This window comes from Cynocephalus volans, chromosome 14 (genome assembly GCF_027409185.1).
Source record: "Cynocephalus volans isolate mCynVol1 chromosome 14, mCynVol1.pri, whole genome shotgun sequence".
NCBI lineage: Eukaryota > Metazoa > Chordata > Mammalia > Dermoptera > Cynocephalidae > Cynocephalus > Cynocephalus volans.
Window position 1 is genome coordinate 86,419,929 of NC_084473.1, and position 24,420 is coordinate 86,444,348.

The window sequence follows — 24,420 nt, forward strand, 5'->3', positions numbered from 1 at the left end:
TCATAGAATCAAAATCTCATAAAACAGTCCATCCCTTCTTTCACGCCAATAAGCGCTTATCTTGCTCCTCTTTGAAGGTAGGACGTCGCCCACAAATTCTTTAAACTTTATCTACAAATCAATTCATAGTGTCTTTCCATTTGCTCAATTTGTAATCATTTTAAAAAGTAACTTTCAGAATTTCTTCCTGAAATACATTTCTACTTTGTGAAAATATCAGCTTCCAGAAAATAAGCAAAAATATATTTTACCTCATCTGAATCCACTAACACTGGAAGAGCTCTGAAATAAAAGAAAAAAAAAGCGACAATGTTATTAAAAGTAAGGCCACTGTATCTATGAAAGCCAAATGCGGGTGTACACCATGGCCCACAACATCTCACTCCTAGACAAACAGCTCAGAGAAGGGAATGCCTAGGCTCACCAGTAGACATAGAGAAGAATTTTCACAGCATCACTGTTCTCAACAGCCCTCCACTGAAAATAACCCAACTGGGTAAATTGTGGTATATTCATAAATGGAATACTATACAGCAAAGAAAATGGATGATCGACTGAAGGATAAAATTTTAGAAACTGACACAAAATCAACAGCTATAGATGTCAGGACAACAGGATCTCTGGGAAAGTGGGCTCCTGATTTGGGAGGGAAATAGGGTTTTTAGGGAACTATGCAATATTTTATTTTTTTATCTAGGAGCTGATTACACAAATGTGCTTATTTTAAAATTTACTGAGCTATATGCTTAGGATTTGTGCACTTCCCAGAATGTGTGTTGCTTGAAAAAGTGTTCAGTTAAAAGTTAACTGAAATATTTAATTATAATTTCAAAATGGAAACAACAAAAACAAAGCAAGATGAGCAATCCTAGAGCCTAATATGTTGGAGGACTATCAATGACTAAAAACATATACATGAATAATTCCAAACACAACTGACATCCAACTACATATTTATTTTTGAATCCCTATATTTTACGTTGAATAGTTGGACAAGTATCTAAGTGGTGATCTACCATCTAATTAGCAAACTCACATGTCATGTGCTTTTGTGAGTACTTAAGAGGGATGAGTAAACACGTTATGAAAAGTGATATTTATAGAATCAAGCATTTGTTTAACTACTGTGTCACCATTACCACTGCCTGGATGTCTATCAGTGACAAGTACGAGAGAGTAAGTTTACAACATAACCACTGCTCAGGAAAGATAACATGGACAAAAAGAAAAGACAAATGTATAAAAATGTTCAGTAAGTTTATTCTAGCCTCAATGTGCGATAGAGCTTTGAAGGGGAGAGCCTGACGGAAAAGTCTATGTGCCAAAGTGACATGAAAATTCTAACAGTGCACAGCTCCAGAGGATGCTACTTACACTACAGCACATGGTGAAGGAAGAAGAAAGAAAACTGGGAGACTAACCAGATGTGAGAAAGGAGCCAAGGCAGATTGTTTGGAACAATACAATTAAGGAAAATCCAGGGGAGAAGCCTGCATTAGGGGAAAGATGAACCTTAGAGGCCCAGAAGACAGTCTGTTGGGTGCTTAGCACCTTGTTTAGAGATACACACTAGCAAAACCAACAACGGTTCCTTCTATGAGGTTGATGACTACTTAAATCTTATTAAGACCTATTCAGTGCCTTAAAGAGGGAGGTGAGCTATGCTAACCTGAGCTTTATGGCTTATCAGAGATGAGGAAAATCCCACGGATGTATTAAAAAGGTTTTTCTCCATGTATGAAGTCTAGATACTAAAGTTGCTATGTAAATTATACATTAATTTTGGATAGCATTGTGCTAAATTTCTCATGTTAAAGTTTTCAGAAGTGAACACGTAATGGTTCCCTAGAACCTAAAATTTTGGAAATTATTTTGGATTATATTTTTCTATATTCCAAAGGAAATTTTGTAACCAAGATATTTCTATTGACAGAAAGAAAGAGTACAGGATGATGGCTTTTTCCCACATAAGAGAACTACCCAGAAGCCTCATTGTGTTCCACCAAGAAGTGGCAGCACCTTGTGGGTGAATCTGCTTAGATCATTCTCTTCTAAAATACTTAGCTATGAGTTTCCAAATCCAGAAAATAATGGTGGTCACCCAATCTGAATCTGTCCACACACTCTTACTCAAAACCATAAAATCATTAAGGATTGCAAACAAAACCACACACAACCCATGTCTTCAGCATTACCAGAAAAACACGACAAACTTTAAATTACATGTAAGTACAGAAATAAATACCAAATTCCAACAGATTTCCCATTGTCTCTGCAAGCTCATGGGTACAGAGTGGGGAAAAGAAGCTTGAGAGATTGTATAAAAAATAGTAAAGGGACTCAGACGAGGTACAGACAAAATCAACCCCTATAAAAAAAATGTCCAACACTAAGTACTAAATACTAAATACTGAATAAATGCCTGTGACTTGGCAGTTCACAGTACCTGCTACAGATAAGGGTCTTAAATGAGCAGAACCAAAAGTAGCAGCCCAAACAATCACTGTTCCCAGGGGAGAATCTTATACATAGAGTAGTATTCCTTGGAGATGTGATAGTGCAGTGAATAAAAAGAAGGAAGTAAAAAGGGAAAATTAAGGATCCTGAAGAAATAAAAAAACAAACAAGACAACACCAACCTCTCCCCCTCCATACTCCTCCATCCAATGAACATTATCCATAAAAGAAACTACAATTCACGCAAACTGATGGAAGAAAGCACTCAAGCTAGGAACCCTCATCACAAAATGCCTAGAAATGGAAAAAATAAGTAAAATCAATTCCATATAATGGGGCAGGAAAGAACAAAAGAAACTGAAAATCAAAACATTTTGCAACAGAAGACAGCTACAGCTGTAATACAATATTCCATATTAAATAAAATAACTTAGAAAAAAACTTAAAAACTCAAGAAAATAATTAAAGAAAAAGACAAAAATCCTGGTAATTAAGAAAAAAATTACAAGATACCTAACCTAAGGGAGAATAAAAGAAAGAAGTAAAAAGGATGATTGATAAAATGACTGAAATAAAAGACAGGAGGTCAGATGACTCCTTCTACAGAAACATTTATAAAACCTGGACAGAAGTAAGTAGCTGAAACCAACTGAAAATGACCAAGTCATATGGATCTGGGCAGCTCAACAAATCCCAAAAATATACAAAAAGAAAACCACACCTAGGCACATCATAGACACACTGCAGAAAACCAAATATATATACGAAAAAAAAAAATCTAAAAAGCAGCAAAAGATAAAAGACACATTATACACACAAGAATAAAAATACAATGACTGACTAATTTCTCCTCAAAAACAATAGAAGCCAGAAGATATTAGAAGGATATACTGGAGGTACACAACCAAAAGTCAAGCAAGATTTCTATATCCAGCAAAACTATTCCTTAGCAAGGAAGGCAAAATAAATACATTTTCACATAAATAAAATTGACAGTTTGTTGCTAGCAGACCTATGCTACAAGAAATACTAAAGAAAGACCTATAAGAGGAAGGTCTTAGCTTAGATATACAGGGAGGAAAGAAGGAGTAGTAAATACTATTTGCTATGGGTAAACTTAAAAGAAGATATACACACATATTTTCCTTTTCTGACTACTAGAAGAAAAAATTATAATTGCGCATTGTTAGCTTCATAATGTATAGACAGTTCTTACTTTGCTTGGATCTGATATGCATGAATTTCAGTTACCACAGTTTAGCTAAATGACACCAGTCCCCCAACAAGACAGTTCAAATTCCAGTTACTCAAAAACACAAAAGAGATCTCACTTCATAGCCACTAAGAGGGCTAAAATCAAAAAGGCAGATAATAACAAGTGTTGACAAGGATGTGGAGAAATTGGAACCCTCACTGCTGAGAGGACTATAAAATAGTGCAGCTGCTATGGAAAATAGCTTGACATTTCCTCAAAATGCTAAATAAACATAGTGTTACCATATGATCTGGCAATTCCACTTCTAGGTAAATAGCCCAGAGAAATGAAAATATATGTGTACACACACACTCCCCTATAATCATCACATTCATAGTGATGAAAACAAAAGATAAAGAGAAAATCTTGAAGGTGGCCAAAAAAAAAAAAAAAAAAAAAACCCCACAAAAAACCAACCATACAAAACCCACATTACATATGGAGGAACAAATTTAAGAACAAAAGCTGACTTCTTTCTGAAAATATGAAAGTCAGAAAACATTCAAGTGACTATCTCTGAAAGACTGAAAAAAAAAAATGTCAACCAAGAGTTCTACATCTAGCAAAAATATCTTTCAAAAGAGGTGAAACAAAGACTTCTTTAGACAAATACAAATCTGAGTTATTACCAGCAAACCTGCACTACAAGAAATGTAAAGGAAATTCTTCAGGTAATAGGAATAGCATACTAGACAGAAACCATCTAAAAGGAACCAGATGGGGTCAGGGAAAGGAAAGAATATGTGAAAATGTTATAACAAGTAGGTGGCTATTCTGACTTTAAAAGGGAGGAAACAGCTATCTGGAATTCTTGTATAGAACAGGACAGAGATAAAGATGAACATGAATAGCTCAAAGTTCCCAGAGAAGATTCCTGTACACTCTGTTTTCCCTATGTCATGTTTTTCCTCCAAAAGCTTCTTCACAATACATAGTATTGTGATTATGTTTTTAAAAAATGTTTTCCATATGTTTGAGGTTTTCCATAATAGAGAATTAAAACAAAGTAAAATGATCCTGATCTTGGTAACTGCAGATCAGAAAAAGTTAGAGTTGTTGGTAGAGTTTAGATATGTAGTCCCCTCCAAAGCTCATACTGAAATCTGATCCTCAACCTGGTAATGCTGGAAGTGGTCTGGGTCATGGGGGGCAGGATCCCTCATGAATAAATAACACCCTTTGGGGAGGAGGGTAGTGAGTGATTCTCACTCTATTAGTTCCTGTGACACCTGGTTGTTTAAAGGACCCTGGCACCTCCCACCCTCTGTCTCTCCTGCTTCTTGCCATGTGATCTTGCACCCACCGCTTTCCTCCATGAGGAGAAGCAGCCTGAGGCCCATGCTGGATGCAGCAGTCCCAGAATCGTGAGCCAAATAAACCTCTTTTGGTTATAAATTACCCAGTCTCAGCTGTTTTGTTATAGCAACCCAAAAATTGACTAATACAGGTGGTTATAGGCCACTGGCATTAAAACAGTTGTACAGAGAAACAGAAAGGCAAAGGAGAGCTAAGCCAGGACTAAACTAGTCATTCAGTAGGGATAGAGTCTACAAAAACGCATGGAGGTGTGAGGTTTGAAAAACACAAGACAAAGCCAAAGAATGAGAACTACCCCTTTACAGCCTAAATTTTAGACTCAAACTTTTAACAGAGAATATTTACACATCTGTGAATGAAGAGGGAATATTTTCTTCCACCCACTTCAAATCTTCATCCTGTAGAAATAAATATTTATATTCAGCATTTGCTTAATATCACCTGAAAACAGTTTTTTAAACAGAATGCATGCAAAATTTTAAGTATTTAAATTCAAATGCCTAACATTTCTTTTAGATTCTACATATGTCCTAAGAAGTTGGCATTTATGCCATGCAGAAATGATGCCAGTGTTTTCTTAAACAGGCAAACAAAAATTGGATTTCAGCTTTCTGCACTTATTCTTAGTTTTAGCTAGATGCATAGGTGTTATTTTGTCCTGAGAAACTACAGTAAAAACCTAGAGTTGATATATAAGATAGAAAATAGCAAGAATATTGACTTGCATTGTTTGCTCCCCCAAACTCACTATGCCTCCTAATTTGTTCAAGTCTTTATATCACAAGTTTATAATTTTTTAACAGAAAAAAATGATGATACAAATATTCTAACTTTAGAAAAATCTACTTATTTGTATCATTCATATTTGTGCTCAACTCCCTACAGGAGACAAGAAAAGGAAAGCTGGTAAGCTAGGGTATATAGAAAAAAATGCATATATCTATTTTTTTAAACAGAAACTTGCTTATAAGTTATTTAACTGAAAGTAGGAAAAATAAAATGTATAGTGCATATTTTGGATTGCAATGTAAAATAAATCAAAATTTTTCTTTGTTGTCTACCTGGCTATAAGGAATGGTCTGGTTCTAGTATTAATTACAATTTGCTTACCTAGAGAGAGACAAAACAACTAAGCCAGTAATAATAGAATCCTCAATTCTCTGAGTGGATCTCAAGTAGAAATAAATCAATGAGAAGTAAGGCCCCCAACTTCTAATCAAGAGCTGACTATACTTAATTTATTAGAAAAATGAAAAAATATTCCCCTGATATGTCTGCAAATTCTGAGCTTTAAAATAAACTGAGATATATCCATAATATAAAAGGAAAATACCTAATAAATTAAAAGTGTAATAGCTCTAACACCAGACAACTGAAACTGTTTTAATTTTTTAAAAGTTTAAATTACCATAAAACTACTCAAAGAACACATTTTAAAGAAACACATTACCAGAAATAAAAATTAGAGAATTTGCCAAATCCAGCAAATAAAAATGTTTTCATACATCATCTGTCCTGTCAGAACATGTATGCATATATAAATTTTTATATAGAATTAATCATAGCAGATATAATTGTAAGAAGCAAAGTATAGAACTGTATGACAGGCATTTTCATTTTGCTTCATTACCTTCACAATTATTATTATTATTATTATTATTTTTTTGTCCTTTTTTGTGACCGGTAAGGGGATCGCAACCCTTGGCTTGGTGTCGCCCGCACTGCGCTCAGCCAGTGAGCGCACCGGCCATCCCTATATAGGATCCGAACCCGCGGCAAAAGCACTGCTGTGCTCCCAGCACCACACTCTCCCGAGTGTGCCACGGGGTCGGCCCTTCACAATTATTTTTATGCATAAATAATATGCATAAAATATTTTAAAATTCATCTCTGCCCAATATTATACTATTTTATTCAAGTTTCCATGGTTTATTTATTTATTTATTTATTTATTTATTTATTTTTGTCTTTTTCGTGACCGGCACTCAGCCAGTGAGCGCACCGGCCATTTCTATATAGGATCCGAACCCGCGGCGGGAGTGTCGCCGCGCTCCCAGCACCACACTCTCCCAAGTGCGCCACGGGCTCGGCCCAAGTTTCCATGGTTTAAAATAAATTTTAATTTATTAATTTTGGTAACTGCACAGGTAAGACATAAAGTCCTTTTCCCAACAGATAACAAAGGTTATTTAAAATGGCTTCAATAATCACTTTAATTCAGATCCTCATTCTGGCCAGCACCCCCCCCCCCCCCCCCGCCAAAAAAATAATAATAATCACTTTAATATGCTGAAAAGTTAACACAAGCTTTTAGTATAACAAAGCTTTTCAATCTTTAACGTGCACAGGCATTATCTATGGAAGGTTTTAATAAAGCAGATTCAGATTCAGTAATGTCTGAGGTAAGCCTGAGATTCTGCATTTCTGACAAGTTCCCAGACAATGTTCATGCTGATGGTTCAAGAACAGAAGCTGAGAAGTAAGTATCTACAACAAAGATATTACTGTTATGGGACTTAACTAGTATCACTGCTTGGTATAACAAGAAACCTTAGGAAATACTGTCCTCCTGACAGTCAATGAATAGATACTCATATAGATTTGGAAAATATTAAAGACCGAAATTCTATTGAATACATACTATACTCACAAAATTATCAGAAGTAGCAGCTTTAGCTGTTCCATTGGAAACCGTTTTTGAGACTCTTAATTTTATTCCTTCAGCTACAATGAGAAACACAGAGATATACAAAATTATCAAATATTTTCCTTTAGAGCCTCACATTTAATAACTCAATAAGGAAAAATACTCTTTTTTTGTAAAGGAGAGTTAATAGTGAAAACTTCAGAAATGTAAGAAAGAGGTATGGAAAAGTTAATAGATTTTGACAATTGTTTGTCAGAACAAACAGGTTTTCAAGTTGCTAGTTTGAATCCTAGTTTTAAAGGAGTTTAAACAAACACACATACATACATATTTCCTTAGTTTCAATACATTTTAAAGTTTAGGATTTAAAAACCTACAGGATTGATAGTATCATGCTGCATTCAAGAATAAAACACATCTTTGGGTATGCTTTTATATCCCTGATGTTTAAATTGTTGGAATGTGTTTATAGTACAAATAAGACAGGGAAGAAAAAGATTTTCTTCATACTTGACCAAGGCTCTTCTTTATGTGGGCAATCTCCGTGCAGTAGAGGTTAAGAGCTTAGATCCCGGAACTAGACTGCCTCACTTGGAATTCTGGCTCTATTGATATAATCACAGGCAAAGCAATGAACTTTCTGTGACTCAGTGTTTCTAACTATAAAATGGGGATAACTCAGTGTCTACCTCATAGAATTCTGGTGAGCATCAAACACATTAGTGCATATAAAGGGCCTGACATATGATCTGTGCCTAATAAGTAATGATTTTGTTACTACACTAATTTGCAAACATTGCTTCTCCATAAACTAGGGCAATAGGTACATTATGATGAGATAAACAGCATAAGCTGATATAATAAACCAAAACGAGCTTCCTCAATCTAAAAGTATTTCTATGGGGAATATGAAATCCAAACATTTCTCTTAGAGGGGCAACATACTGATACTTTAAAAATAGAAGTATACTTATACATAATAAAATATCCAGATATTAAGTGTATAGCCTGAAGAGATTTGACGAACATACACTTATGTAACTACCATCCCAATCAAGACATTTAACATTTGCATCATCACAGAAGATTCTTCCAGTTTCTTTCCAGTCAATCTCTACCCTACCAGAAGCAACCACTGTTCTGATTCAGACAATCACAGCTTGTTTTGTCTGTTCTAGAACTTCATATATAGAACCATAATCTATGGACTTTATATTCTTTTGGATTTGGCTACTTCTATGCAACATAAAAATTTTGAGATTTATTCATGTCATAGTTGTTTTTTAAAACCAACAAATTGATAACATTACTGAACAGTATTCCGCTGTATGGATAAATGACAATTTTTTATCAATTTACTAAACATTTATGTTATTTCCAGTTTGGGACTATTAAAAATAAAGCTGCTGTAATCGTTAATGTCTTTCTGTAGACATCTGTTTCTGGTTTAGACTAGCTAGAAGTTAATCCGTTTTTACTAATCTTTTCAAAGAAATAACTTTTGGATTTGTTGATTTTATTCATATATTCTCCCCTTTTTAAAATTTACTCACCTATATACTATTTCTGGTGCTTTTTTTTCTTTCCTTCTTTTTCTCAGGGGGAGTAGCTGGCAGGTACTGGGACCCCAACCCTTGACCTTGGTGTTATCAGCACCACAATCTAACAAAGTGAGCTAAAACTAGCCAGCCCCTATTTTCCCGTTTTCTATTTCATTGAGGTATACACCTAACTTTATAATGTCCTCCTTTTCATTGCTCTGGGTTTAATTTACCCTTCTTTTTCTAGCTACTAAGTCACTGATTTTGCATGTTTCTTTCTTCCTTCTTTCCTTTTTTTCTTGGTAATACTGGCATTTAAAGCTATAAATTTTCCTCTAAGGACTACTTTTCCCTACAGAACTTGATGTGCTGTGTTTTTATCATTTAGTATAAAATATTTTCTAATATCCCTTGCAATTTCTTTAATCCATGAGTTACTTAGAAATGTACTGCCAACTTCCAAATATTTGATTATTTTGTAGATATCTATTGTTATTAGTCCCTAATTTAATTCCATTGTGGATCACAGAACATATTCTGTTTGATTGCAATCTTTTGAAATACATGGAGACTATTTTATGGGCATACATATGGTCTGGTCTACCTTGTTCAATGTGATCTTGAACAGATCAATTAAATTGATGGTTTTGTTCAACTCTTGTATATCATTACTGATAACTCTACTTGCTTTATTACTCACTGAAAAAGGAGTATTAAAATACCACACTATGACTATGGATTTGTCTATATCTCTCTTGAGTGCTTCAAAACACATGAAGCAAAGTCTGAAGGAACTGTTATTAGATGTATACACATTCAGGATTATTATAGATTCTTGATAAATTCACACTTTTATCATTTAGAAATGACCCTTTTTTAAATCTCTGGTAACACTGTCTCTTGAAGTTTACTTTGTCAAACATTAACATAGCTTTCTTCTGCTTAGTGTTTTCATGGTATATCTTTTTCTGTCCTTTACTTTCAACATATCTGTGTCATTTTTAATGCATCTCTTATAGACATCATGGAGTTGAGTTTCACTTTTTCTTTTTTAACAGTATGACAATCTCTGCTTATTAACTTGAGTATTCAGTCCACTTGCATTTACTATTATTATCAAAATAGTTAGATATTCCTTACTGGCCAGGCCCCCTCAAAATAAATAAATAATAAAATAAGTTATGTTTAAGTCTACCATATTGCTATTTGTTTTATATTAGTCCCCTCTGTCTTTCTTTCCCTATGCTCTTTTGGGTTAATACCATGTTTTAATATTCCATTCTATCTCCTCTGTAGGCTTTTTAGCTATATTTCTTAATAGTTTTTAATTGGATACTCCAAAGATTCCAATGTTTCTTATCACAATCAGTAATAGAGTACTGATTTCATTTATACCCTCTCCTGTCCTTTGTGCTATAGTCATATATTTTACTTGCACATATTTTATAAACCTGACAATATGTCTTTACTATTTTTGCTATAAAAGGTCAATTGACTTCTAAAAGATTTTTTTTAAAAGGAAAATAATCTTTTCCATTTACCCATGTATATACCACTTTCAGTGCCTCCTTTCTTTCATTCAGCTTCCTTTATAGCTGAACTTCAAACTCACAGCATTTATCTTTAGTGTGAAGAATTTCCCTTAACTTTCCTATTCCAGGTATGCTAATGGCCAATTCCTGGAGCTTTTATTTACCTGAAAATATCTTTATTTCACCTTCATTTTTGAAAAAACTATTTTTGCTGTGTACAGAATTCCACGTTGACAAGTTTTTTTCTTTCAATGTGTTAAAAATGTCATTCCACTGTTTGCAGGACTCACTGCTTCTGAAAAGTCTGTCACTGGTTTCTCAAGTCTAATGTATCTTCTTTCTCTGGCTTCTTTTAAATTTTTTCACTGTTTTTGGTTTTCAGCAGTTTGACTACAATGTATAGATGTGCTTTTCTTTGTATTACTCTTGCTTGGGTTCACTGACTGATCTGTGGGCTGGCCAATATTTTTACAAATATTTATTCCCCATTCCCTCTTCTCCTTATGTATATTTTAGATAGTTTAATACTGTTCCATAAGTCACTGAAGTTATGTTCACTTTGTTTTCAATCTTTTGTCTCTAGGTTTCAGTTTGTAAAATTTCTTTTAATTTGTCCCCAAATGTTCACTGACTTTTATTCTGTTGCATCCAATCTATTCACATACTGTTAGTCCCATCCAATGAATTTATTTCAGATACTCTATTTTTCAGTTTTAATATTCCTACTTGGTTCTTTCTTTCTAACAGTTTCCACATCTCTCCTGAAATTTCCCTTGTCTCTTCCAATCTTTTCCTGTAAATTCTTTAACATATTTATAATAATTATTCTTAAAATCCTTCTTACCAATTGTAACATTCGGGTCATCTCTAGATCTCTATTGACTGATTTTTCTGTTAACTATGTCTCAGAGTTTCCAGTTTTTTCCCATGTCTAGTAATGTCTTACTGTATACTGGACATTGAGAATGATATCATACAGACTTTGGATTCTCTTGTCTTCCTCTGATGATTCTTGCATTTTGCTCTTGCAGCCATTTAAATTACTGCTGGATTACTTTGATCTTGTAGAGGCTTTTAAATTTTATTAAGGTGGGTTTGTTTCAGCTTAGCTTTAGTTCTAGGGTGAATCCAGTGGTCCTAGAATATGGTCTTCCCTTCTAAGGAGTGGCCCTTCTGGGCTTTCAATGGAAAGCCCAAACCCTTTTAACTTGCTGCAACTTGAACTCCAAACTTGGCAGTGGACAGCTGCTGAAATCTCTGTTCTGCTTTTAAGCCTAATGGTTATTGTTTCCCCCCGGGCCTCTTGGAGTCTCACTTTGCATATGCCCAGCTAAGGCATCAGTTAAGATTTAAGAGACTTTATAGATTCTGGAGTTTCCCCCTTTGTGGCTCTCTCCTTTCTAGATTTCTCCCCTCGATTTCCAGGCATTCTTACAGCCCCAAACTCCACCCTCCTTTTCCTTACATCAGTAAGACTGCACCTGTCTCCTGAGCTCCAGCCACTGCACTGTCACACCAGCTGAGAATGCACTCAGGACAAAAGCTGTGTCAATGTGGAACTTATGAAGAGTAAGGTTTCCTTCTTTCAACAGTCAAACACCTTCCAGTCTCTATCTGCTTTTCTCTTGCTCCCCAGTGCCTTCACGCAGTTTTTGTTTCTCCCCCAACATTCTGTCCAGAGTTTGTACTAAATACCGGCAGGAAGGTCATTCCCATACAGTTCACCTCATCATTACTGGAAGCCAGAACCTTAACACACTGAATATTAATATCTTAACTGTGAATAAGCTTTTCAGGTTTCCTTTCTTTAAGAGGAGAGTCAGAAAAACATGAAAGATTTAGTTGTAGGTGAGAGTAAGATGAAAAGAGGTAAAAGGAAGTGGGGACACTGAAGACATCTGAGTTACTCATAATGTTGCCTTAACAAGCGATTAATTAGATTATGGTAAAATTAATAAAATGATAAAATGATATGTAGAAATTAATACAAAGAATAAAAATAGCACTAAAACTATAATCAGAAATGCTTTGGGCATGACCAGGAAATTACAGATATGCATACTTTTAAAAGAGCAAGAGGCAACTCGAAGGAACTTAAGATCATTAAGGAGATGAACCTGAATCAGGTGCTAAGCACAATATATACCAACCTGTTCTTGTGAAAAACAGTGTACCTACTTCAGTACTTTAATAGCAAATGAGTAACAAAAGCTCAAACTACATCAACAGTCTTAAAAATTTCATCACTGACTTTTCTTTTTATTACTGTCCATCACAATAGAGGTTTCTGTAGATAAAGTTTTTAAAATATTTTATAGGAAAAATTTGAAACAATGTATGTGACCTTCCATCACAGGTAAAGGTACAAGATTTCTCTGTTACAACCTGAACAATGGTCATTAAAAAGATAACATACAACTCACTTAAATTTTCAGATGTTACCATGAATTCTTCAATTTCATCATCAGAATCATCTATTAAGGGCATGAAGGCATATCTATATCAAAAAGGAATAGTTTTAATAGCATGTTTAAATCTGTTCAACTTTCAGTTTACATCTAAGAATCACTGTAGACAAAAATAACCTACATCATAAAGGTTTCTTATAAATTAAAATAATGAAATTTTTTTACCCTCAAATTAGCTAAGATTATTGTGAAGACATTGTGAAACTAGAGTTCTCAAACCCTGTTGGAAAAAGCATAAATGGATAAAATCTTTCTGGAAAGCAATTTTGCAACAATTGAAACCTTACAATATATAACATTCAAAAAAGGGAACTTTCTGCTGTTCTTCTTTCTCCATGTCAGGTTTACCTCCCTGCCCACCACTTTCTAGCTTATCCCCTGTGGAGGATTGAATTTTGCCCCCCCCAAAACTCACTGAAGCTTGAATTGTGTCCCCCAAGGTTTATGTATTAGAAACTTGGCCCCCACTGTAACTGTTAAGAGGGCAGGAAATCCTATTATGGTAATTGAAAGGTAGAGCCTTCAAGAGGTGAGGGGATTGTAGGATCATGCAGTAATGAATGTATTAAAAATGGTGATCAAGGGCGTGGTTCTGAGGGCTTTAAAAGAAGAGGAGAATCTATCTGTCTCTCTCTCTGCTCTCTCTGCTTCCACCATCTTGCAATGTAAGACCCCTGGGTCGCTGTTGCCACCACCAGATGGACTTCCTAGCCTCAGAAACTGTAAGCAATAAATTTTGTTTTCTTTATAAATCACACAGTTCTGTGTATTTGTTATAAACAACAGAAACGGACTAATACAACCCCTAATGAACGTGAGTTGCTAATCTGATTGGTGAAAATAAAGCCCACTGACTGAGCCACATTTACTATGTGATAAGATCACACACCCTCCTTTCAAAAATGGTGCTGATGTAGTGTGAATCCAGACAACCTTTCTGGAGGTCTTCTGGCAATCAATATCTATCAAAGTAAAGATGCATTTACCCTACATTACACAAATAAAAGTTTGCCAAGATAGATGTCCAACAGCATTCAGAAAGTACTATTGATAACAGCAAAAATCTAGAAACAAAATGTCTAATAATTGGGGATTGCTTAAATAAATTGCTACATCCATATTATGGAATGCCATATAGCCATTGAATACAATGTGGCATATCTATACATGATGATATGGAAAGATACATTTTAAACAGGAAGGTACAGAACAGGGTATTTATATATGTATTATTATTATTTTATAATTTTTAAAAGGGACAGAAAAACCCACATACTGGTATATGCTTTCCCATTTTTTCCTATTAACAGTTCTTTTCCTTGATGAAGAGGGATGAGGCAAGAGAAGGTGGGGCTTTCTATCACATGGTCTAAAGTACAGCTTTGTGAACTTGGCATTCAAACCCTTTACCATTTTGGTTCCACCCTTTCTTTCCAGCTTCATCTCCCTCCACTATAAGTAGTACTAACCCAACTGCATGCCTCACTGACCCCCAAGGTCTACCACATCTCTACTACCCTAGAAAATGTATTTTTTCCCAGCTCAGTCTTTCACTGTACTACTCCTCTTGCTCAGAGTATAACATAAATGCTGCCTTTTCTTGGAGTCTGCCTCATCCCTCTTCCATCTTACCCTGGACTCGTTTACACACTTCTAATTTCACTGTCCTGCATTTGTTATGTTTGCCTCCCTACTTGACGGCATATTACTTAAAAGCAAGGATCACTTCCCACAGTGATATAAAACTATAAATGTGCTTTTGACACTATAGAAGGAGATCAACAAATGCTTGCCACCTTGAATTTTCCTGTTAGGTACCTCTGATTGTTTGCCGATGGCCTCCACAGAAACATTATGACAAGAAGGATAAGTGAAAAAAGGAAGCTCCAAAATGCTTCATCAACCCAGCGTTCCATCCAATCCTAAAATAAGGACAATTCAAACATGAAAAGTTAATTTTCTGATATAGAGATTTCCCATTCAAATAGAATACAATGACAAGAACTAATGAAACCTTTCAACCAGTAAGTCTTCCAAAAAAACAAGCACATATTTTTTTCAAGGAATCTATACTGTTTCTAAATATTTCTATAGGGCTGTGTAATGTTATACATACTCATTTCCGTAAAATTTAAGGGTTAATGGAAAGATTTAGAAAACAAAAAATCTAAAACATATAGTTAGAATGGCAAGTGGAAAATACTTAGAAGAGGGGAAGAGAAAAAAATTCTAGAAGGTTCAGCCTCTTCTCTCATTAAGTTGTTTCTAAGGCAGAAGTTCAGGATTTCCAGAGGGTTCTTTGCAATTGTTTATACAGAACTAGAAACCAGCTCCAAATCTCAAGAAATCTGAAACAGAGAGACTTTTTATATCTTAAATCTAAAAATTGTATCTTCTTCCAACTAGAGAACCCATGGAGACCATCTCCCAAATGTCCATATTGAACATATCATCCCAGAAACATGCCGGGCTTAAGGTTTCCAGTCCCATTCAGATACAAAACCACCCAATTTTATGGTGTGCAGGAAGAAAGATTTCCTGTTACTTTAAACTATATAAGGACAGAATTCTTTTTCAAAATATATAAATAGAAGTTAAGAAAAGGGCATGATAAGAAAAGAGTATTTAGGAGGAACTTTTAAAGATTGATTTAGAGGAGGCAAAAGGTTTTACAATTCTGTACAAGATAGTCCAAAGTGAACAGAACATCTCCACTAAAATTACCTATATTTACAAACTAACTTCTTCAAAATTCCACAATATAAAATAGTATAATTAAAAATGACAACTGTTTAAATAAGATTATACTTACTGATTGGCATTTCGCAATTCTGAATGTCTTTGTTGTCCATACCATAAATACTACAGAAGCTGAAACACACAAAGTCACCTTTGAAGGAACATGCAATACTAAAATAATTTATTATAATAAGAAAAATTAAATAGCTTACCCAGCACAGCAAAGATAAGTGTATTTGTAAAATGCCTGTATAAAGAAAATTTCACTGTATTCTTTCTCAGCCTCAGAGTCTTCATAGTTTGTGCTAAACTTATAAAAATGTGAAAACAGTTAAGGAATAACACTTCAAATAGTAATAAATTGTTTAAAAAAGTAAGAATTTTCTATTACATTTCTAAAATCAATACTGCTAAACACAGTTCCCAAAATTTGAAGCTAATGAAAACACAGAAAATATTATCTTAGCCAATACTGTACAATTATTATACTGACTTTATCATAGATTTCACTTTACAACTGACCATTGTCTGAACTAAAAAAACAATGTAAGCAAGAAGACCTATGTGTTCCTTCAATGCCAGCCCTGCAACACAGGACAGGGCAGTGCACTAAATCCGCATCCTCCTCAGATCATATACTCTACACAGATCACATTATGACATGCCATTTGGCTTGTGCTTTTTTTTTCTTTTTCTTATTTTGTTCTTTCTAGTCTACTCTTGTTTTATTCTCTGAATGACCTTAATTAAGAAGGTAGGTCACCTATCAATTCCATTTTATAAGTTAAAAAATGGAAAAATGTCGAATAAGGCAAATCTGGACTTAGGTATGGAGTGGCTTTATCTGAAAGAGTAATGCAATGGGGGAGAAGGATTACTGCAATAGGAAGAATACTGTGCCTGTAAGAAGTCCAAGAATCTCAAAGGTCAGGCACAAAAGGGCTTCTCCTTTAGAGGGAGGACTAGGCAAAGCTAGAAAGAAGCAGGTGTGGGGAGAGGGTGGCGTGACTGGACACACTGGTCAGGGAATGTCTTTCCTTGGGGTCTGCAGATTCACAGGGGCCCTTAAGGAGGGCTGTGTGCTGGCACCGGCTGATGGTGGGAGAAGGAGAATGCTTAAGGTTTGGTCCAGTCAGTATTTTGTCCAGGCCAGACAGTGGGTACAAAGACTTCAGCTAATTATTCATAAGGCAACGAATAAGAATCTGGAGGGTCTGTGTCTGGCTTTGTCACAGGTAAGTAAGGGGACAGCAGGAGTCTTCCCAAAGTCCTGTGGGGAAGGGGGTTCTCTGCAGCCTTTTCCCAGAACACAAATGGTAGGGGGTTTTCTTAACCCTGGCTGTTTTCCAGGAGCACAGGGCTTATCTAAACTTCAATCACCATCAAGTGTAAAGAAGCAAAAAGAAACTTTTCCACTGACTCCTCATAACCTGAAGCTGGGATTCAGATCTCTCTGCTCTTAAATCTGAGTTCCTTCTTCTGGAGCAGCCCGACAAGCTTTGTTTATAAACCAAACGAACACTGAAAATAACACTTGAGCAAAAGAGTGGCAGTGGCAAGTTTCGTGTTTATGTCTACTTTATACTACATGCTTCATTAATCAAAAACTTCATATTAATACTAAAACTAATTTACCATGTTTTGTAGTTGCTCTTTCTAAATGACCAATAACTTACAAAAGAAGATCAATTTCTAAAGTAACACATCCCTACCAATTAAGGCCACTGTCAGACTTACAAAAATGCAAATATACTTTATTCCTTAAATCTATCAAGACAAAAACTTTTAACAATTCCTGACTAAAACAAATTTTCTACATTAAAAAAACCTGATCTTTTTAATAATTAAAAAAAAAAAATTTTTTTTTAAGCCAAGGAATAAAAAGATCAAAAGCAAATTCGAAACTGCCTAAGCCTCCACTTACCTAGCCACTGTTAAATTTAGGTAGCACTTAAATCATTCCTCCCATTAAAGGAAAGAAGAGACAAAAGCAAACAGGCCTTATCATCCTGACGTGAGAAGCAACGTGAGGAAGCTGCTGAGGTAGGAAAAGGATATCCACCAGCACAAGCCAGAGTCAAGGAGAGAGAGAGGGAGGCTGGCCAGAAGCACAAGGTCAGAATCATTTGCCTGCAGCAAAACAGCAAGAAAAATAAATAAAACAAACCAGCAGTAATAAACGGTGGGGAGAAGGGGAAGGTAGCACGAGAAAGGCTGCAGCTTTTGAATATTTCTATTATTTTCTGTTATTTTAGAATTAGATTCTTATAGGATTAGCTATATTAAGTTCATCCAAATCAAAGGAAGCAGGGTCATTATCAAAAGCATTCAATTCTATATATATCCATTCCTACTTCTTTTGCTTGTCGTTTGTCATCATTTAGGAAATCCACTACACTTTTCTACAGAGAAAGTAGACTTTTCATTTTAGTAATGAAAATTACCAAACAGCAATATGAAAGAAAACTTCACAAATTCAGGTTCAAGCAGGAATGGATACTAGATTAGCTTTCTCTCACAATGAAACACTAACCAAGATAATTTTAATTTCTGGATTTCTTTGTAACTATTTCCTCAAATATTTTTATTACAAATATTAATAATTAAGGAAACTAAATCTTTGATCTTGTTTCCTGAACTCACTACTCCAATTTGGCTCAACGTATGTATCATAAAGTACTATGGGAGAGCAAAACATCAAGAGCCCCAAAATGTTATTTCTTTGACATATTTCAAGAAGGCTAAGTCAAAAGGACTGGAAAAACAAGATTAGCTAGAAGGCTGTTTCTTTGTGAAAAGAAATTTCATCTGTAAATTCACACAGACATGCTTCCTCTGAGGCCCCCTCCTTTGGCTACTACCTATTCTTTCTGAGGGCAGCTGTGAGACTACCTAAAGTACTTTCATCTCATACAAGATGTCTCTATTTAACTTTTACTTCTGGACTTCCTTCTTTCACCTGTGATGACACCTCCCCCCAGAGCTTCAGAGAACTCTGGTCTCAGTCAATTGTTCTGGGGCTTGTGCCTCCCCCACCTTCTCTCTCATGGTATATAACTTTTGTACCCACACTGAAATTTGGGACATTTGGGACATTACTCTCTGCTTTGCCTTCTTCCAGCACATTAAATAATAAAATTTGTTATGACTTTTCCTTCATATTCAGCTAAATTTGTCAATGATCTTTATTAGTGAAACTTTAGGGGTGAAAAAATTTTCCTTTGGCCCCCATAATACCAAAGTACCAAAGTCAATGCAGTCCCTGAAAGTGGTAAATTACCCTCATTCAAATCCAGATGGAATTAGAGCTTCTAGAAGCTGTGTTTCTTTGGAATTTTCTGCCAACTTGCATTACTGTTTTTCCCAGTGAACTACCTTGTGGATGGTTAAGAACAAGACATCTTTGAAATACATATCTGTAAATTACCAGAAGAAAAGGTAGTACAATTTTTTTTAATGCAAAGTCTATAGTTTAATTCATTGATTTAAGGACATGCTCCTTAACTTGTTAAAGGCTCCAAGCACACACAATTTTGGAAACAAGACAATTTCAAATTGAATAGATATCTTAACCTCATTTTCTAAATACACAATGACAATGTAAGACATTAAGATGCAGAGATAAGGCTGGCCGGTTAGCTCAGTTGGTTAGAGCACAGTGTTATAACATCAAGGTCAAGGGTTTGGATTCCCATACAGGCCAGCCACCAAAAATAAAAAAGATGGAGAGACAGTATTGCCTGTTAGCTCAGTTGGTTAGAGCGTGGTGCTTAGAACAAGTCCAGGGTTCCATCCCTGTGCCATCCAGCTGGCAAAAGAAAAGAAAAAGGATGTAGAGATTGTAATGCTGAGGCCAGTAGTTAGGTTCATCTCCACTGCAGTTCTGCCTCTCCCAATTCTAGGTATGTTTGTACTTCCCATCCATTCTTCTCAAGAGAGGCGAGCATCCCTAACATGTGATCCGTGCAGCAGCACAGCAAGGCCTACAGTCTCTGAGAATGAGCTCTCACACCAGGACGACTGTTCACATGCAGAACTGAGGAATATACTTCACAGTTTTAGCAGCTGACGTCTTTAAATGTTTTTTAATGTAAAACTATAAAAAACTACACTAGAAGACCTTCATATCACACTCCAAAAAGATCAGAGTTATTTAATTATAATTTCTTTCAATAAACTTGGATTCTAAACTAGTGGCTCTGAAAAAGCAGAACACGATTTTCACTCTGAAAAGTGAGTTTAGTCAGAAACAACTCCTTAAATAAGGTATTATTTCTTAATCAGACACCTAGGTCTCTAACCTTCTCATTGTAAGCAAAACTCCTTGTGTGGGATGTGTCTGTATTAGATTTTCAAAGGCATCTCTGGTTCCAGTACCCAAACAATGCTGAGAACCACGCTCTGAAGAGTAAGGATGATAAATTAAAAGTTTTTGTTTTTTTAAGTTTGAAAGCATACTGAGAATTCACAAATAGGGAATTTAAATAGGTAGACTGGGCTTAGAAACCATCCTACAGGGGACTCACAAAAGCCTATTAACAGTGCTACACTTGCTAGCACACCTGCAGAAAGGGAGACCTTCCATGTAGAGAAGAGACAGGCAAGTTCAAACCTCTGGCCCTTCCTGTGAGACACACAGTGAGCAAATAGAAACACAAGGAAAACAATAAAAGAAAATTTAATGTTAAAAAGCTAAAAGACATAAGTATCAAAGACAGTGGAAACAAAAACAACTTGGTAAAAATGAAATCTAACTACTAGGAAGCGTTTAAAGAGGACATAAATATAATAAAACAGATGAAAACAATGTTCTGGGCTATCCATAACCCTGCATTCTGCTCTGACCAGCTCATAGTCTCTCTAGAATTCCTCGCATTCCCGTAAGTGCCGCCATGGAGAAACACATAGTGGGGATTCAAGTGGAGTCACTGAATCAGAGAGTCGGACCCTCTAGATCCGGTTACCACCACCCCTAAAACTGCTTTGAGCCTCAGCCCTGCCACCCTGCACAGCATCTGCCATCTCCAGCCCATTCCCACCCCCAGTGACCAAAGCCTGGTGCACATTGCCAGGCTGCCGCAGGTGGCCACCCCTCTCCCCAGGACAGAGCTTCCTGGTTCTCCCACCTGCCTTCTCCCGGGTATTCCTTCCTGCTGCTGCCTTCTCCTCCCCTCACTCCCGGGGTCATCCTAGGCTGCAGCCTTCTCCCACATAAACATGACCTCCACTCTTCATCACCAGTTCCGACTCCTCTCGCAAACCCACCTGCGATTTCTAACTCTCTACACAGTAATGCCCTAGGCAGCTCAGACCTCAGCCATGACCAGCACTGCACTCTCCCAAGTGAGCCAACCTGCCAGACTCAAACCTCTCCCGTTACTGCCCTCCTCCATGGTCACCACCTGGAGAATGGCAGCACTACCCCAGCCATCCAAATGACGTGCAGGACATCTTTGGGGCTTTCTCCCCTCCTTTTGCCAACCATTTCTAGCAAGTCTATCACTTGGACTCTTTCTCATTTCCTCTGCCCTACTTCCCACCCTCACCATCTCTTCTCTGGACCACTGCAAATGACCCCGTACTAGACTTCCTGTCTCTGGTCTCTCCTTTTCCAAGTCATCTTCCTTTGTCATGCCCAAGTTCTTTCTAACACAGATTTCATCACCCTTGTTTACTCACTAGCACAGCTCCAATTCCCCCCTACTTCCTGCCTTCAGAAGGAACTCTAAGCTCCCATCTTTCCCTTCTGGCCCCACCTTCCATGATTCTCCCACCCATGTTCATCTGCAGCCAAGCTACCCTAGGACATTCTCCCACTGTCCCCTACATTTTCATGCTTCCAACAATTTGTTCCCCACAATTCTTCCAAGAATGCTGATTCTGTTCATAGTAACCCCCTACTATCCTCCCAGTCTCAATTTAAATGTTGCCATCTCTGTGAAGTCTCTCCTGATTTTTTATGCCAGAATTAGTTTCTCTCTTTCCCCTGTTTGCATAGCACCTCTCTAAAATGGCAATTACTATTACCATAGCTCAGCTAGTTATGTATTTGTCTCCCCTACCAAATTGTGAATTCTTTAAACACAGGAACAATATCTTTTTCATCCGTGCCTCATCAATATAAGCACTTAAACATTTGCTGAACTAAACAGAAAAATAAAGATATTCCTTGTTTGGGAGTTGTTACTTTTTAAACTTCAACTAAACTCCTCTACTGGGGTAAACAATAATTCATAACTACATCTCTTTCTATTGTTATTACAAATTAAAAGGAATCTGATTTTAATGATACAACAAACTATTTCGGAAAGACATAGTAAAGGATATGAACCATACAAAAATGGAGTCAATAATTGCTAAAACAATGTCACCCAAAATAACAGCTAAATGGTTAGAACCCTGAAAGATAAAAATAGGGGGGAAAAAACCTGAATGTAAAAGTTTTATTATATTACAGCAATTATCATCTGATATAAAGCAACTTAGATTACATCATTACTTTACAAAGCCACAAAAAAGGATTTTATTTTCTAATAGAATTGAGTTTAAGCACTTGGAAATTATCCATTTTGGCAACAAATTTTAATTTGCCATCAGCTTACTTGACGATGGTAACATAAAACTGTACTATGTAATGGCAAATAAAAAGCATCATGTCCCCAACCTCACTAAGGTCAACCATTTCAATCTTTTCTCCCCACACCAAACCTACAGCCAGGGCTACTAATGAAACGGACTCCTGATCATTCCTGATCATGTTGTGAAGGGACATTAAAAAAAAAAGTAAAATAAGGGAGGGGAACCACGTGGAAGGATATAGAAAAACTGTAGATTAGACATTTACTCTACTTAAAAGTTACCATCTAAACTGCTGACAGTAAAATTTTAAAGCAATATGATGTATATACTACATTTAAATGTGGGATATTTATCTTTTCTATTTTCTTTTTAACAAAGACTAATTCTGGCAAATTACATATATAAACGCAGAGTTCTTCATGATAATATAAAGGTAAAAATAAATATACTCAAAGATGAAAAGAGCAGCATGTCTAACAGAATGCAGCTGTATCAAAGACCATAGGAAGAGGAATGAGGCTTTTTTAACATTATTGGACAAATGTCTTGCTTTAAGGGTCAGATCAAAATACGTGAAGTAAACTTATGTGGCACCTTACAGATAAACCACTTTGTGCACAGTGATCTGATTAATATGTCTAATCCAAAAGACATCTGGGGTAAAATGACAAGGTTCTTTAAATCAGGTAAGATATAATAAGCTTCTTGGTCACTCAGTCCTCAATCATTTACTTAGAGTGATGAAATGTAATGTTTGTATGCCTGGAGGGTGAAGTGAACTTTCTGTTCACTTGATACATTTTAAAATCCAGGGTTAAGGAAGATATTAATGTATACAGAATGCATAACGATAAAGACAAATGTTCTTTATAAAGGATAACCATGAACATTTCCGGGACAGAGCTAATTCCTGGGATGATATCAAGTGGCCTTCACAGTCAATCATATCATTTTCAGAGGTACTCTGTTTAGCCTTTTCTTTTCAGGAAGTATTAAAAACTGAAATATCCCATAGAAAAAAAGGTCAAATTGGGCTTTTTTCATAAATTTCTATCTTTAAAAATTCTTCTTAGGAGATGTAAAGTAAAATCACATTTCATAGAAACAACAAAAAGAGGTGGTAGTAGAATTAGGTAGTTTTTACCCCAATAACTCTCATCACGCCTTCGATAGCTGCAAAGATAAAATAAAGAAGCCCCAGTCCGATCACCCGGTGCATGACTGTTCCTAAACGCGGCCTGGAATGAGTAAAAGGAAACAGAGAAAAAAAGAAAAAGCATGGGTAAGTAAAATACATCCGAATTCAGTAATCGGCACCCTTTCTAATACCAGAGAAGTCAATATCTAATCAAATCAGTCTGCTTCTGTCTTTGAGGTATTTTGTTTTAGGGAACAGTGATAGTCATCCCTTGGTATCCGCAGGGGATTGGTTCCAGGACACTGCAGATACCGAAACTGCAGAAGCTTGAGTCCCTTATATCAAATGGTGTAGTATCTGCATGTAATCTATGCACATCTTCGTGCATATTTTAATCCATCTCTAGATTACTTATAATACTGAATACAATGTGAATGCTATGTAAATAGTTGTTATACTGTATTTTTAAATTGTTTTATTTTTTATTGTTGTATTGTTATTTTTTATAGTTTTTTTCCCCGAATATTTTCGATCAGCAGTTGGTTAAATCTTTGGATGTGGATCCAGCCAATACAGAGGGCCAGCTGTATTTCCTGCATAGCAGAACATAACAGAAACAGACCCTGGAAAAACAGGTCTCTTCTTCTAGGACCTGAAGCTGTACTGATGGCCATGAAGCAACACTTTGAGTCCACAAAGGTGCCAGAGAATTTTGTTGCTGAAATTCAAGCAAGATAATCAACATAA

General features: G+C 36.0%; 1 protein-coding gene across 3 annotated transcripts in view; it reads right to left on the reverse strand.

Moving 5' to 3' along the window:
* The window catches only part of TMEM87B (transmembrane protein 87B), a 52,850-nt gene that overhangs the window by 4,149 nt on the left and 24,281 nt on the right, over nucleotides 1-24,420 (reverse strand). For 2 of the 3 annotated variants that reach the window (XM_063078011.1, XM_063078009.1), the window contains exons 10-18: nucleotides 23,680-23,773; nucleotides 22,282-22,355; nucleotides 16,169-16,275; nucleotides 16,030-16,088; nucleotides 15,036-15,139; nucleotides 13,173-13,246; nucleotides 7,680-7,753; nucleotides 5,375-5,427; nucleotides 252-282 (exon numbers count right to left, since the gene is read on the reverse strand). In XM_063078011.1, coding sequence (XP_062934081.1) covers nucleotides 252-282; nucleotides 5,375-5,427; nucleotides 7,680-7,753; nucleotides 13,173-13,246; nucleotides 15,036-15,139; nucleotides 16,030-16,088; nucleotides 16,169-16,275; nucleotides 22,282-22,355; nucleotides 23,680-23,773 — 670 coding nt within the window. Of the gene's footprint in view, nucleotides 1-251; nucleotides 283-5,374; nucleotides 5,428-7,679; nucleotides 7,754-13,172; nucleotides 13,247-15,035; nucleotides 15,140-16,029; nucleotides 16,089-16,168; nucleotides 16,278-18,014; nucleotides 18,087-22,281; nucleotides 22,356-23,679; nucleotides 23,774-24,420 lie in introns of all 3 variants that reach the window. The other variant, XM_063078012.1, reaches the window with a different exon arrangement.